This window comes from Penicillium verrucosum (assembly GCF_028828655.1).
Source record: "Penicillium verrucosum strain IBT 35672 chromosome Unknown utg000001l_segment0_segment0, whole genome shotgun sequence".
Lineage (NCBI taxonomy): Eukaryota > Fungi > Ascomycota > Eurotiomycetes > Eurotiales > Aspergillaceae > Penicillium > Penicillium verrucosum.
The window spans coordinates 5,532,248-5,548,405 of NW_026643210.1; the positions used below are offsets into that span (position 1 = coordinate 5,532,248).

The 16,158-nt window shown below is 50.1% G+C and overlaps 5 protein-coding genes across 5 annotated transcripts; 2 read left to right on the forward strand and 3 right to left on the reverse strand.

The window, feature by feature from the left end:
* Positions 1-79: 79 nt before the first annotated feature.
* Positions 80-5,687, reverse strand: utp10 (snoRNA-binding rRNA-processing protein UTP10; the record flags this gene model as incomplete). Its single annotated transcript, XM_057214763.1, has 4 exons — positions 80-522; positions 580-721; positions 781-5,233; positions 5,311-5,687. The coding sequence occupies 4 exons, from the start codon at positions 5,685-5,687 to the stop codon at positions 80-82; spliced, it is 5,415 nt and encodes a 1,804-aa protein (XP_057076646.1).
* A 296-nt stretch (positions 5,688-5,983) lies between these two features.
* On the forward strand, positions 5,984-9,431 carry N7516_002044 (uncharacterized protein; the record flags this gene model as incomplete). Its single annotated transcript, XM_057214764.1, has 3 exons — positions 5,984-6,004; positions 6,058-8,433; positions 8,484-9,431. The coding sequence occupies 3 exons, from the start codon at positions 5,984-5,986 to the stop codon at positions 9,429-9,431; spliced, it is 3,345 nt and encodes a 1,114-aa protein (XP_057076647.1).
* Positions 9,432-10,423: 992 nt separating this feature from the next.
* Positions 10,424-11,770, reverse strand: N7516_002045 (LLM class flavin-dependent oxidoreductase; the record flags this gene model as incomplete). The annotated part of the gene is made up of 1 exon (XM_057214765.1): positions 10,424-11,770. One exon carries the CDS (start codon positions 11,768-11,770, stop codon positions 10,424-10,426), a length of 1,347 nt encoding a protein of 448 aa, XP_057076648.1.
* Positions 11,771-12,860: 1,090 nt separating this feature from the next.
* N7516_002046 (uncharacterized protein) lies at positions 12,861-13,392 on the reverse strand (the record flags this gene model as incomplete). The annotated part of the gene is made up of 2 exons (XM_057214766.1): positions 12,861-13,164; positions 13,250-13,392. The coding sequence occupies 2 exons, from the start codon at positions 13,390-13,392 to the stop codon at positions 12,861-12,863; spliced, it is 447 nt and encodes a 148-aa protein (XP_057076649.1).
* Positions 13,393-14,141: 749 nt separating this feature from the next.
* N7516_002047 (phosphotransferase enzyme family protein) lies at positions 14,142-16,020 on the forward strand (the record flags this gene model as incomplete). Its single annotated transcript, XM_057214767.1, has 4 exons — positions 14,142-14,184; positions 14,330-14,625; positions 14,685-15,063; positions 15,113-16,020. 4 exons carry the CDS (start codon positions 14,142-14,144, stop codon positions 16,018-16,020), a joined length of 1,626 nt encoding a protein of 541 aa, XP_057076650.1.
* Between the last annotated feature and the right edge of the window lie 138 nt (positions 16,021-16,158).

A 16,158-nucleotide genomic window follows, 5' to 3' on the forward strand; every position in this document is an offset into this window, starting at 1 on the left:
CAAGGCCTGCACAGGACCTGTTCTATGGACGCCAAGAAAATGCAAATTTTGTACACAATCACAATCATAAACACAAGCTTTAAGTCAACATATCATCCAGACGCTCACCAAGCACCTTCTCAATCTGCTTAACCCATCTGCGGACTTCTCTCTCAACACTCTCATCCTCATCTTCCATGAGCTCACTGATGTAAGGCAGCATCTCCGGCAGAAGAGCCAACCACTCCTCACCAAGCTGCTCCGTAAGAGCCTGTTCGGTCTTGAGGGCCGCGAGACGGGTGTGGGGGCTGTCACCACCGGCAAAGCGGGCGTTAGGCGCAGAGGAGGGGCGGAGGTATTTCATCAGGGCGGAGTTCAGCTCCTTGTGGTTATCAGTGGAGTCGGCGGCGATGGCCAATTCGGTGATCGTGGGAACGACGTCGGCAATGACCATGTTTGAGGTGGTCGTGGTGGTTGCGTGGCCGAGTTGGGCGATGAGGGGACTGGAGATGCTGGCGAGGTGGGAGGGGCTTTGCCAGAATTCTATAGTAGAGGTTAGGGGTTGCAATAAGCTAAATTGGATCGAGAGAGAAAACATACCATCCTGGTCATGCTCGAAGGACTTGCGGAGCATACGAAGGGCGGCCAACCAGAGGGACTTCTGAGCCTTGGAGGGACCCGTCGTGTTCAGGACACTGATAACGTTCTCCAACACATAGCTGGAGTACCCGGTGACAATTGACTAAGAAGGTATTAGTTAGTGATGAAAATTAAGGTTTGAAGAATTGTGAGCACACATACCTGGAGGGTACCGAAGAAGACCTCGAGGAACTTGTAGAAGGTCGTCAGGCGCGAAATTTGAGCCTGTTCGTCCTTGGGGGCACCGGTAGTGGCCCACTCAACGAATTTGAGGAAGATGGGCCGGAACGTGCTGTCGTTCAGCTTGTAGATCATCTTGATAGTGACATCGTTGAGCGCCGTTTCGGCCTCATCAATAGCAGTCGATTCGAAGATAGCCTTGTCGCCAAGGGCAATTTGCTCACGGCGCAGATCAAAGGCCTTGAAGAGGATCTTCGTAAGGACACCGATGTTCTTAGCAATGGTCGACTTGGGGTGCTTGTCAACAGCAATTGTGACAACTTCCAAGAGTTCGTTCACAGCAATGGGACCAGCCTGGACGGCGTTCTGCCAATTGCGATCGACAGCGCCGAGAGTTGCAGCGACATCCACCTTACGGGCCATCAACCGCAGGGACTCCTGGCGGCTTTCATCGCTGCTCTCCTCGATGTCCGCACTAGCAGACTTGAAGGAAAGGAGGAGCATCTTGTCCAAATGACCAGCGGAGATCATGAATGGCAGGTGAACGAAGAGGGCAGAGAAGAGGGTAAAGACGGCGTCGTGGAGTCGCGAGTTCTCCTTGCCAGAAAGCAGACTCAACTCGAGCAATTCCAATGAACGCTTGAGTGTGTCCGGAAGGGCGGGAATCATGGCTTGACCCAGCACCTCGGCCATAGAAGCCAGGCACAGGATACCCATGTAGCGAATGCGGTCATCAGATTGACCGAGGCAAGATTCACTGGCAACGACTCTAGCGGCAGCAATGACCTTGGACGGGTCCTTACGGCCGTACTTGTCGGTGATGCGGTCAATGCACGAAACAGCAGCATGCTTGAGCAGGATATCCGGAGACGACTCGACAATGCCAACCAGGGTGGGTAGGAAGTCGAGAACACGGATCTGCGACAGGTTATCGCGCTCGGGGTTCTGGCGGAGGCGGGTTTCGAGCAAACGAAGGACCTTGCGTCGAAGCTCGTCATTGGGACCCTGGAGGAGAACCTCAATGGTATCCAAGAAGTCGACAAGAGACAGAGTGCTGAACAAAGCACCGAGGACCTCACCACAAGCCTGGCTGACGGGTTTCATGCTCTGCACAGCCTCGCCGATGCTCAGTACCTGGGTCAGGACCCGAGAGAAGCAAGCACGGGACTGATCAGCAACTTCGTCGTCCGACTCAAAGGCTGTCTCAAGCTTAGACTTGAGAGAAGAGTGCTTGAACAAGTGGGCAAGATCACGCAGGAGATCAACGCAGATGCTCTGGGCGTCGCGTCCATCGTCGCTGCCAATTCCAAGAAGGACCTGGGAGATACTTGGCTTGGGCTTAAGAGAATCGCTGACCAGGTTTAAGTACTTGCTGTAGGTGGTAAGCTCCACGACAGGTGTGGTGTCTGAGACCAGACCAGTCATCAGTGTGAGGACATCCTTGTCGGTGGAGTATCGGTTAGCGAGCATTGCTAGGACAGCGAACAAGAAGTCTTGTGTTCCAAGCTTGCTGATCAAGGCGTGGAAGAGTCTCAAACGGCGATGCGAGGGGATGTGCTCGAAGGCCGCAGTGAAGCTGAGTAGCAACTCGGAAGTTCCGGAGACAACATCTCTCTTCTGGTTACGCAGAGATTGGATGAGGGCAGGGACAACTTGATCGATGGTCTGGTCAATGACCGACACGGAGTAGTCATCATCCTTTCGCAGAACAGTAGTGCCCATGAAGGTGAAGATTGGCATGACGCTGTGGAGAACCAACTCAGGCGCAATGACAGACAAACTTCCTACGAGAAGAAGAGCCCCGTTCTGAACCTGCGGGCTGTCAGTTGTTCGCACACAGTCCACCACCAGGTCGGCCCTGATGACGGATGTATCGAACTGCGGCTTAGCAGATCCTTTGGATGTGTTGACAATAGCCAAGAGACTTCCCAGAGTCAGACTGAGGAGATAGCTCATGCCAGACTGGATCTGCGACTTGAAGTGATGAAGAGCAGCGAGAGTCTGGAACAATCCATCAACAAGCTCGGGGTGAGTTTCGGGTGAGGAGCTGTCCACGATCTCTAAGATGAAAGTCATCTTGTCCATCAACTTGCTAAGCTCCGCCTCGTCCTTGACAGTCATGGCAATCATGTTGTTCTGGCTAGTACGTCTCCGCTTCGGTGCAGGGCCGACCGACTCAACATCAGTAATAGAGACCGGAATCTTTTGAACGAATTGCTGGAGCACAGCACCGGAAAGTTCGATAGTGCGAAGAACATCTCGGCAGTTGTTTGCCAGAGAAGCGGTATTGGCCGAACCACCGAGGGAGATATCGAGCAACTTCTCGGATGCGGCCAACTGACGGTCTTCGGGGATCTTAGCCCAGATATGTTTGATCTGGCCAAAGCAAGCCGCAACAAAGGATGGGCGCAAGTTATCGCCGGAGCTGACATTGGAGAGAAGGACATCGACGGCGTCCTTGTCTTTGGATGTCACAATAGCAGCAATCAAATGCTCTGTCTCGGAGGCCACAATGCGCTCCTTGCCGCAAATTTCCTCGACTTGCTTCTCGTTCAAGCGGCGCCAATCATCGAGGACTGGGAGAAGCTCACTGGTCAGGGTTGCAGTAGAGATCTTCTCCACGCTATTGACCAACTTAAGCAGGCTAATCTTGGGTGCGAAAACAGGCATCTTGACGACGTGGGAGCAGATGAAAGTAAAGAGGCTAAGACGGAGAGACTTCTTGAGTTCAGTTGCACCCGAAGCTTCAGATAGCACGTTGCCCCGTAGAGTAGCTTCAACAGTTCTACCAACATGGTTCGAGTCAAGGATAGACTCCTCTAATCCTGGAAGCAATGCGCGCTCCAAGACCTTTTGGGAGTCCTTGGTAGTGAGCCATGCAACACTAGTAGATTGCTTGCCCTTGCCATAGATGGCGTCGTGGGCCCATGGCTTCGAGCTGTCACCGGCATTGGTGTTCTTTTTGTACAAAGAACCGATAACAGCCAAAACGCCAGCAGTCTCACGGCGAATCCGCTCGGAAGGATCCGAAAGGGCCACGAACAAGAATGGGAGCAGTGCCTGAGGATCAAAGCCTGCAGGTGCCGATGAAAGAACAGATGATATGATGTTTAGAGCAGTGATTTTTGTTCCGATGGGGTAGTGGCCAGCAACAACTCTGATAAAGAAGGACAAATATTGAGGGGTCTTGGTCGCCTGGGACTTGCCCAAGACTGGCAAGTTCGTGAAAAGCGCGATGTTCTCCTCAGAGTCCACCGCCAAGGCGAAAACACGTACCAGGTTATCGAATTCGATGATAGACTGTTTGGAGAGGAACGAGGATGGGAACAGGGGCTCTTTGGTCAAAGACTGCAGGGCCGGAGTAAAGGCGTCCACCTGGGGCTGATCGTCCGCATCAATCATATCCACATCTTCGATGGCGTGTGCTACAATGGGGGCCTCGACAATGGTCTGAAGGTTGTGTTCCAGCGCCGAGACGTTGAACGAAGATCCAGTCAAAGTCTTCTGGAAAATAGGTTGCAGGGTTTCCGACCGGTTGAATCCTTGAACCAGCTCAGCAAGCTGGGTCTGGACATCCAAAGACATTCGGCGGGTCTCATCTGCATTGGAAGCTGCTTCGAGAACCAGGCCCATAGCCTTGGCAATCTCATTCTCGCCAAGCATCTTGCGTTCAAAGACGGAAGCCAGAATTGCAAGGCGAGTATTGTCCGGCTTGTCAAGATCAGTCAAGCAGCCGGCAATGATACCAAGCAGCAAGTTAGATGTCTGATATTGCGGCGCGATTTCAGAAAGTTGGCCGATAGGGTTTTCAAGGCGCAGGATGCCCTTGAAGACCTTTTTCGGGATTGTAATAGAAGGCTTCTGCTGTGCAAGAACTGAAAGGCAAATCAGACCAGATGTCTTCGTATCTTCTGTCCATGAACCCACAACACTCTCCATTAGACCCTCGATAACTTCATTCGAGAGGAAGGCCTTCTGTGCCAGTACAACACAGATCATATAGCAGCCGACGATCAATTCCGAGACCTTTTTCATTGTAAAAGCGTTACTCAGTACCGGCAAAATCCGCAGAAGGATGTCTTCGTGCTTTTGCTTCTCGGCCTCTCTTCTCCCCGAGCGAGCGCCATCCAACATTGTTGCGACAGCTTCTGTAACAATTCCAGCCCAAAATGCAAGTAGTGCATGGCTTTGGGCCTGCTGCCTACACACCTTCAGGACATATTCGTTTAATTCGGAGAAGAAAGCCTTATTCGTCGCTGCGCTGTGAACAAGCGGGTGCCTTGGCGGATTAATGAGACCATTCTTGTATGGAGTGAGGACTTTGAATGTTGGCGTAAGGGTTTCCGGAAGAATAGATAGAAGATTCAAAAAGAGAGGCGTCGTATGATACGGCAAGAACGTCAATAATACGGCTGTTGTATTGAACTCGTGGATCCTGCCATATGAGTTAGCCGCCACGTCTCGCATCTCACGATCTCACGATCTGCACCATCCCCCGCGAGCTTTTCTCACCTGAACCTTCTCACAAGCCAATCCACAGCTTTGACCGCAGGACTCAATTGTAGCCTGCCGCCAACCAGAGCCAGGAAAGCTTCAACGACAGTATCCAATTCCTTGTTCTGAGGTACGTTCATCTGACTGCGGTCCTCCGCTTTGCTCTGCTCGCTGAAGATCGTGCGGTCAAACTCTGCAAACCGGGGGTCCAACGAGCACAACTCCCGGAACCCATCATAACAAATATCATAAATCGCATCAAAGTCTTGAGTACCGGCGACCTTTGGGTCAAAAATAAGTGACTGTGAGTGTGAAATCCTTTGCGCCTTAAGGTCAAGCTCGTGTGTCGACTTGGCCGCAATTTGCGACAGCTGCGCGGCGAGAGACGAAGCCATGGTGAAGTCTCTTTTGGCGGGCTGTTCTGCGGACTTTTCTCGTTGTTTTGTATCGATGCTCACACAATTGCGCAGTGACCCATATCCCTAAGACTCTTGACAGTGGTCTTTCCTTTTCTTGCGAACCGAAGGGGAGGCAGGTTCAAATAATTTGAGGTAAGTCTTAAGCTTCAGTTTGACCGAGAGCAAACGGTTGACTTTTTTTTTTGCCGGCCAGCTCGACCGCCCATCGGAGAATTATTCCTCCGCGTTATCAGCCAGCCGCTCGACTCGATAAGGAAGATCGAGCCACCACGATGGACTCACCTGGGTCTAAGGTTAGTTAGCCCTCACTTACACGTTGGTAGATATTCGACTGACCCAAATAAAGGCTGTCCCACAATTCTCAAGCTTCCGACCTCCCCCTCCCTCTCCTCCGGCCACCGCTACTGGCTCCGAACATGAACAAGGCCGGCGTCGCGCAAGCCACCGTCAGCGTGTAGACCGGAGAGAGTCTCCGCGCTCCCGTCGCCATAGAGGGCGCTCGGATGGTGGTCATGGAGAGGCGACACGTGGAAAAATAAAGGAGCGTCTGAGTGGGGAAAACATTGACGATGTAAACGGTGCAAACGATGAGGCAAACAAAGGATTTGTCGTCGACAGCCGCGGTGATCGCGACAATACACGTTACGGCGTGGATCGTTACGAGGTTCCTACGTACCGTCGCAATGGCAATGGGTACGTGATTGGGCTCCCTAACCAGCGTATTGATTACAAAACGCGATATGACCAAGGTCCCCTTATCCTTCTTCGCCCCGACTCAGGCTCCTCTGCAACCTCTGCAGCCAAGCCTCTCTCCGCTGAAACCTTATCTGCTTTGTCCATCAATCTTCCCATGCGCCTCCGGTCTGATCTTAATGCCAACCTTGATGCGCAGACCCAGCATGCACAACACTTCATCTCAACAACAGGCCCATCTGAACCCGGTGCTTCGGCAGCCGCCAACTTAGATAATGAACCACCGTCTTATCGCTCTATCAACGATCCGCCTGTGTCCGAAAAAGAAGTCACCGAGGAGTTTGATGCGAACGCCTTCACTCGACTGGCTCTCGAAGCCGAAATTCTGAACCGCAATGCCAAGTTGAACAGCGCAGTGGCACAACGACCTAATGACATCCAAGCATGGATCCGTCTTGCTGAGCATCAGGAAATTGCTATCACTGGCGCTAGATCTGGCAACGGGGAGTCCCACCACGATGATATCCAAGTTGTGGCAAGAGCCAAGCTGTATGTGTATGAAAAAGCGATCGAGGCCAACGCAGAGAATCCCGAACGTGACCATCTCTTGCTGGGCCGTATGGAAGAGGGTGCGAAAGTCTGGGATGCAACAAGACTCGCACTGGAATGGGACGCAGTCCTCCGGAACCACTCTGAGTTCATCACTTTATGGATAGAGTATCTCGACTACTGTCAGACTGACAGTCAGGATTTCAACTTTGACAGTTGCTTCAAGACTTACGCCCACTGCTTGAAGATCCATTCACATGTTGGCTTCGGACCGCAGAAACCCTTTATCAGGTCATACTTGCTGCTCCGTTTGACCCTGTTTCTTCGAGAATCCGGACATGTAGAGCTAGCTGTCGGTCTATGGCAAGCAGTGCTCGAATTTACCTTCTTCCGCCCAGCCCATCTAATGGGGAAGAAAGAAGAGGCCCTGGTGGAATTCAAAAAGTTCTGGGCAACTGGGCATATTCGAATTGGAGAGCCTCATTGGCAACCCTGGAACAGTGCACAAAACCCTCGTGCTCCTGTCGACGAGCGTGTTAACACTTCCGAGGCGAATATTCGAAACTTGTTCCCAACCTGGGCATTTGCCGAAAGAACGAGGATGGTCAAAAATCGCATGCCGTCTCACACCTTTGATGAATCCAAAGAGAATGACTCTTTTCGAGTGGTCCTTCTTCAAGATTGCACGCAGATACTACCATACTTCTGGGACTTGGAGCACAGCCTAGGTCCCATAGTTGATGGTTTCTTGTATTTCTGCCATTTGCCCCACTTGACATCACCTGCGAACATGCACACCAGCCGACTGTGGACTGGGGATAATTTCCTGCGAAACGAATACATGGATGATCCTCAAAACACAATCGCGGACTGGATCACCTTTCAGCAATATGCCGCAACCACAACCATCGAACCTTTCGCATTCCCTCACCATACCTTGATACACACCACCGATACTCTTTTTGCCGACCCAAAGATATGGTTCTCAGCGATGACGAAGTGGGCTAAAACTACTTCCCATTCTTCCTGTGTCATCGATCCCAACTTTGTACTCTTGACTCTCCATGCCCTTGCCGATGTCTTCAGAGACGGCCAGTTGGCTGAATACGCTATTGCAGTAACTTTCGCGTGTGACAAGGATCTTGGTAAGAAGTATGGGAAGCGACTCTTGAAGGAGCGATCATCAAACCTGAGACTTTACAATGCCGTTGCGCTCATGTATTGGCGAACTGGCGAACTTGAAATCGCTCACAATGTGTGGTCCAACGCTTTATCTATGAGCCAGAACTTTGGCCCCTACGAGCTCACTGACTCTGTATTTTTGTGGAACTCGTGGGTTTGGGAAATGCTTCACGCTGGTCAAAAGAATCGAGCATCATACCTGTTGCAGGCTATGCCTTACAATCGAGTCCACTTGCTGTCATACGACACAACTGATGAAATTGAAATTAATCGAACGAATTTTCTCAGGATCAAAAAGGCAAGTTTTTATCCGTTGATCTCACTGAGCGCCATGCTAACCATTCACAGTGTTTGTTTATCGCTCAGAAAAATGCCTTGGATCTCAGGAAAATGCAAGCATACACAGCTTACGTGGACTGCTATGCTATCGTCCTCTATCTCATGGGCGAGCGACTTGAAGACGTCCTCGAGGTTTATACTAACGCTGCCACTTCTCTTAGAGTCCTGTCCAGCACCCATGATCATTTCAGGGTCTTCGGTGGAGAATTGCTGCACCAATCTCGAGCCCGGATCCTGTACCACTATGTGGACAAGCAGAGTGGCCAATTCAGACCTGCCGATGTTCGTGCGCTGCTACTGGACAGCCTAGAATGGTGGCCTCACAACACCCTTTTCTTGTCGCTGTTCAAATGGAACGAGGCTCGGCTGCATATGAGCGACCGAACCCGCGATATTTTCGACGTCACCATCGGGGCTAAAGCTAGGGCCGCACTGGATCTACGAGGGCCTACGTCAATCTACCGTGTGCCGGTCACAACTCACCTTTTCAGCATCTACGCTGAAATGGGCCGCCCTCTCATGCTCGGCTCGACCCCCCACTCAATTCGGGCGGCCTTCGAGCGAGCGATCGGCGATGCTGGGGTCGTCCCAATCGGGCGGACCCCAACACGGAAGAGCCCCTTCGATCTGGCAAGCTCGACCTCTGCGCAGAGCAACCTCACTATCTGGAGGTTGTACATCCTCTACGAACTGTACGCTGAGTACAACGTCGGCCGCGCCCGCGAGATCTCCTTCCGGGCCCTGCGCTCCTGTCCCTGGTCGAAGGAGCTGTACCTGCTCGCCTTCGAACACTTGCGGGCGGACTTGACCAACCGCCTGCCCCCCTGCCGCCTCAACCGGCCAGGGGAGGTCAACCCTTCGGGGTTCGACCCTGCAGAGCTTCGGGCTCTGTACTCGGAGATGCTGCGCCGTGGACTTCGGGTCCACTACCATTTGGAGGGCTTCTGGGCCGAGTAGGCCCTGAAGGGGAGTGAGAGTTGGGGGTGGGGGAGGGGAGGAAGGGGAGAGAACAGTGGGGAATCCAGATGACGACCAGGTGGAGGGGATGCATCTCAGATCCCCTTCACCTGGATGTGAGAGTAACGTCAACTTGTTCTGAGAAGTGAAGACCCCGTGCTTCACTTGTGTAATTCTAATGAAATACATGTATGATTCCACCCACGGTCCAAGCGTAGGAAAGCTAGCAATGCTGTAAAAACTATCTTGACGTAAACTATCAAAACAACAAAACCGGAGTCTGTGTGCATTGCATGTTGCCCAGGCACGAAAGGTTACCAGGACGGGACTTCAATCTAGACTTCCAACATATCATACTGGAGACTTGGATTAAATAAAACTGTTGTATAGATTACTACTAGGCGGGGGACTCGGTAGAAAACAGCAGAAGAATCATTAATGTATTAAAGCTAGAAATGCAGGGGTTTGTCTGAACGAAGGCTCATTGGGTAGCAAACAAGCAATGAGGCAAACATGCAAATAGCAAATATGCACGCATTGGGATAATGTTCAACAAAAACGACACCAATACAAATTCGATGACGCACATAGTCATTGCAACGTCGAGCGGTCTTTCCCACAAGCTCCTAGCCCGTGCAAAAGTCCACGGCCCTCGCCTTAGTCTAGATGTCTATATAAAACACGGCCTTGACTATACTCAACCATCTTTCTTAGACTATCGGGGCTCCCAAAGCTAGCTATCAATCTATGGCAAGCGTTACTTGAGTTCACAGACTCTTCATCCATTCGGCTGGCAAGAGGTCCTAGATATTCTGTTTTTCATAGCACTACAACTACTGGATTAAAAAATGGTATTTCCACTTCCCAGTTGAACTTCATGCAGTGACATGGCAGGTAAATAGGGCACAACAGTTACAATAGGCCTACTATTTGAACAGAACTAACCTGAAATACCGTTGTTGCCGTGATATAATCTATCTTGGTTATGTACATTACGATGTCTCACTAAAGAAACGATTCTCGGGTCTCTCCAGACCAAAGTGTGCACGCAGTGTCGATCCCGTATAGTCCTTGCGGAAAAGACCTCTGTGCTGAAGTTCAGGGATCAATTTATCTGTCACCTCATCCAGGCCCTGGGGCAAGAACGGGAATGTGAACGTGAAGCCATCAGAAGCCTCTTCACGCAACCAGGTCTCCAACTCCTCGGCAATATCACTTGGCGAACCGAGGAATGTCAGCCCTGAATATCCACCATATCGTTGCGCAAGCTGGCGGATAGTAAGTCCCTCTTTCTTTGCCAGCTTCTCAACAGCCTCCCTGGCTGTCTTGCTCGCGTTGGTCTCGGGGAGGTCATCTGGCAACAAACTATCCGGATCAAGATCACTGACGTCCACCCCAAGCGAGATTGACAAGGAAGCGATGGCACTGTCGTAATGCACCAGACTATCCAACTTAAGTCTCTTCTCCTGTGCATCTTGCTTGCTATCCCCAACAATAACCATTGCCGCGGGTAGAATCTTCAACTGGTCTCTCTTCCGTCCCGCCTTCTCCACTCGTCCTTTGATATCCGCATAAAGGGCCTTCGCACCCTCAATATCCTTTGGGCTACAAAACACAACTTCGGCAGTCTCAGCTGCTAGCTGTCGTCCTGGTTCACTTTGCCCTGCTTGCACAATAACCGGCCATCCCTGCGGTGGCCTGGCAATATTCAACGGCCCGCGAACCTTCAACTCCTCGCCAGCGTGGTTCAGCACATGCATTCTCGCGGGATCAAAATATTCCCCTGTCTCGACATTGCGGGTAAAGGCATCATCGGCAAAACTATCCCACAGCCCCGTAACAACATCATAGAATTCACGAGCACGCTTATACCGATCACCATGAGCCAAATGCTCATCGAAGCCGAAATTATGACTCGACTCCGGGTTTCCGGTAGTCACAATATTCCATGCCGCTCTTCCGTTACTCAGGTGATCGAGACTGGCAAATCGCCGGGCAACATGATACGGCGCGCCGTAAGTGGTACTAGCGGTGGCGGCAAGACCAATCTTTTCCGTTACGGAAGAGAGAGCGGAGAGCAGAGTAAAAGGTTCGAATGAGGTAACCGTATGACTGCGCTTGAGAGCTTCGACGGGCATGTTCAGTACAGCCAGGTGATCGGCCATGAAGAAGGCATCGAACTTGGCGGCCTCTAGCTTTTGAGCGAACTGAGCGATGTGTTTAAAATTGAAGTTGGCGTCGGGATACGAGCCCGGGTACCGCCAAGCACCTGTGTGTAGCGAGACTGGCCGCATGAAGGCTGTGAGGTGCAGCTGGCGGTTGGGTTGTGGGTCGGTCATCTTGTAATTGATTTGGTTGTCCTCCGGGTTATACCTTTTTCAAAAAAATAATAATCTTGGCAGATCGATTCTTATTTGGAATGAGAATAGCTGTGATTCCAAGGTTATATACCCCGCTTGGCTTGGGTATTTCCAAGCGGATTTATAAGCCTCGCTCACTTGGGGGAGATATGGCGTGCTTAGTTGGAGCTGCGTATATATAGTTGTCTATGTAGATGTGAAGTACAAAACCAGCACTTGTCAAATACAATTATCCTAAGTATTATAGTATGTCCGGTGATGTTTCCAAGGTTAGGTTTATCAAATACATCAAAGCATATAATATGTCAACACAGCATTCGGGGGTTTAAATGGGATCGCCTAAGAGATAAAATTGTCCGACTCATAGATGTGACAGACGTCTTCGTGAGTTTGGATACTTATAACTTTACTACGTTTGATCTAACCGTGAATTAGCCCCCACGAGGGCCATGCAATCAAGCACTCGACCAGCTCGACAACTTCAGACATTGCATTTCAGGGCAAAAGTCTGGCTACTCCGAAGGCGATTATTACTCTCTTCACCCGGCCTGTATCCTCCACGAAGTACTCAATGAAAGAAAATGTAATAATATCAAAAATGGAGCATAGTGTGATATCTAAGGATGGCCACATGGTAGTGGCCATACCTTTCCCTGGGGACCTAGATCCTGTGAACAGCCTGTATTACTCACATCGACGATCGCATCGAAGATATCAATTGTCGCTAAATGTGTCATGAGTTGCATTGATAATCAAAGTCGATGGGGGTTGTAATATCGGCCAAAATCCGCAGTAACACCTTTTGATCTTGACCGAGGATGTATTGACTTGGTACTCAAGAACTGAAAGGATCTTATTATGAAGACTGATGTTTTCAAGAACTGCCATAAAAGGCGAACTGCTTTTCAGATTGAAGATTGTCCAGGTAGAGAACAGAGTAATGCCCCTCCAGCACGATATATTTCATTGATGAATTCATCTGGATCCAGGAGCCAGCGGCGGAGGTCGTGGATACTATCACAGCTAGTCTGAATACGCTGTCTATCTCGAATAGGAGAGGAGTACACCGCTAGCATTTAGGAACCTTTTGGGGCTCTTCCTCCTCTGATTCAGAACCATGCCGAGATGACGTATCAAAGCCGTGGATGGAGGACGATTCGGATTTGGCACCAGAAGAGCTGTCCAAGCCTGCATAAGAAGAATCGTCAGAGGGCGTGTCGGGCATAGCGCTAGGACTTTTCTGGCCAGGGCTGGAGATTTGAGTGGGGTCACTCCCAGAACTGTCACGCAGGATAACAGTTTGAATGTCACTGTCACTATCACTGCCATACTGAGCGGGCATATCCCATTTAGCGCTTGTGCCGGCTTCGAGACTTAAATAAATCGATGGATGGAGATTTGGGTCCTGCTGCAGTGGGAATCTCAAACATGATGACTGTTTAGACCACAGTATTACACTGCGTAGACGTGCCAATTTTGAGCTCGCAAATTTCTTCGGCAAACGGGTCAATCAAAATTGATGGTGGTGGTTTAGTCTTAGTGCAAATACCGGACATAACAGTGTCAGTATCAGTGTTGAACTGAGTAGACGTCCCAGGCATGGTAATTGGAAGGTACCTAGAAAGGATATGTGGAGTGAAGTGCCCAGGTGAAAGAAAGAGTGGAGAAGATATGCGGCTCAATGGCCTTGGCAAACCCTAACTGTGAATAGAGACCAGATGGATGGGTCCGGACTTGGTCACTGACTAGTTACCTATATTGCTTTACTTGCAACAACAACCATCTAGATAGTTATACTATAGGGAAATAGAGGTAGGTACATTAAGTGTAGTATATGTGCTTTTTTATGGGTCACATGACCCTTAGGCACCAAATCAATATTTGGTGCCTTATACCTCAGGTGTGAAAATATTCGAGTTAACTTGTATCTAGGCAAGGTTCATAACCAAATCCTGAAACCCTAATGAGAGTTCACACCTGCAGGTAATTGATTGAGGTGGGTGAGCACACTGAAATGGATGTCTGAGGCCAGGATTGCCAAAGGACAGTGTTTTGTAGTACTACCATTCAGATCATGTAAGTATGGATACATGGAGATTGAAAAGTCACAGAGGCAATAATTACCTACCTAGGTAGGTAATACATTATTCAATTATCCAGGTCACGTGCTGGCTGATCGTATTACAGGGGCCAGACACTGTCTCACCCCCATCCACCACCACACATGAACCACGCAGTACTTTCAGAATCAGTCTCATCAATACCTCTCAATTTTATCAATAACCTGATGCCCACGTGATTGGGGCCCGTGTTTTCTTGGAAGGAGGCACCATCAGAACCATTACATTTGATGGAATATGTGCCGACTCTCATCCGTGCGTGTTTGGTGCTACGTTCGGAATAAAATACAAAGCCCGAAGCAATACAGCCGATCAATCTCGAAATCCTCACTGCTGTCCCAATATCACTATCCCACCAACATGAGCTCTTCCCAGTCAGGTGATTACGCCCACCGAGCGCGATTAAACACATCACTAGACTGGAACTCCAATGATGAATTCTTCAAATTCACGCGTGGTCGGTTTATTGTCGATGAGGCAGATAATCTTCGAAGGCGAGAGATCAAATTCGACTTGAACAGGCTCGCAAGAGTCGCGGCGGACTCGGTCGGGGCGGCTCAATGCATTTCTATCAAGAAGTACCCCGACGGCATGTTCAACAAAACATTTCTTATGACCATGAACGATGGTCGAGAAGTCGTAGCTAAGGTACCTAATCCGAATGCTGGCGTTCCACACTTCACCACGGCTAGTGAAGTCGCCATAATGGACTTCGTAAGTTCATCTTAAACTCCATAGACCTTCAATGTTGTCTAATGCGACTGGATTGGGAGGCTAGTAAAGTTCTTGACACCCCAGTGCCGTATGTCCACGCATGGAACTCGCAAGCAAAGTTGCATCCTGTTGGGGCTGAATTTATTATCATGGATAAAGTCGAGGGTGTGCCACTGGCTCAAGTCTGGAGCACGATGCAACTACAGCAGAGGCTTAAAGTTATTCTCGCCATGACAGGTCTGCAGAAGCAATGGCTGAGCGTTTCATTCTCGCATTACGGCAGCCTATACTACGCCGGAGACCTACAGTCCCCACAAGGCAACCACTATGTTAAGGATGGCATGGTCATTAAAGATTCAGAGTTTGCTATTGGGCCGGCTACTGGTCGAGATTGGTTTGATGCGGGCAGATCAAGTTTGGATATTGAAAGAGGACCATGTAAGCTAGGGTTTATATGTTCTTCTCACCCCTACTGACGAGTTTGTAGGGGTTTCTCTAACGCAGTATCTGCAAGCCGTTGGTACGCGAGAGATTAAAGCAATCCAGTATCTGAAACCACCAAAACAGATTGCTTTATTCTGTGGTCCAAAACTCTACCAACCCAACGCGGAAAAGAAGCTTGCTGCGTTATCATGGTACCAAAAGATCGTTGATGCCCTTATCCCAAAGGATACCTCTATCACCAACTCATGCCTCTGGCATAATGATTTGCATGATGACAACATCTTTGTAGACCCACATAACCCCGGAAAGATCACAGGTATCATTGACTGGCAGTCTTGTCACATCTCACCCCTCTTCAATCATAATCCCGATCCAGCTTTCCTCGACTGGGATGGCCTTGAGCCTGAGACGCTCGACCTAGTACCAAGGCCGACACTATCTGGGCTTTCCCCCGAAGGACGGTCCGCGGCTATACGCGAGTATACAATTCAAAACGTTTTCATTGGATGGCGAAAACTCATGCATGCTAAAAATCCAGACTTACATCGGGTAGTCGAATTCCGAAAGACCGCGGCGTACGGACTGATATTTCTTGCTCACCGTATGTTCGAATACGGCGAGGCGCACTTCCTATCGCTTTTAGTCGATCTGAAAGACACGTGGGCGGAGTTACCTGGGGTCACTAGCGACACTCCATTCCCGTTTGACTTTTTGGAAACAGATTTCGAGCGCATCAAGCTTGACAGCGATGATGCGATAGCAGGAACTGAGCTTGTGTCTGAGATCAAGGAGAAAATGGGCGATTTGTGGCCCGACAAAGGCTTCGTTGAACACGAGCGATACGATGATTGCAAAGCTGCCCTCGACGAAGTCAAAGATCAGATACTAGAGCAATTGGCTGAGACTGACGAGGAAAAAGCTGAGTATCAGCGTTATTGGCCATTTGAATGATCTCGATTTTTTTGTTACGAAATCAGAGTGATCTTCAGTTCTTGTAACCGGCAGGAGGTTGATCGGGCGTTCTGCTGGTCCGGTGGGTTCATCTCCTACCATAATCAACCGAGCCTGGAGCGCCAATACCGCGACACG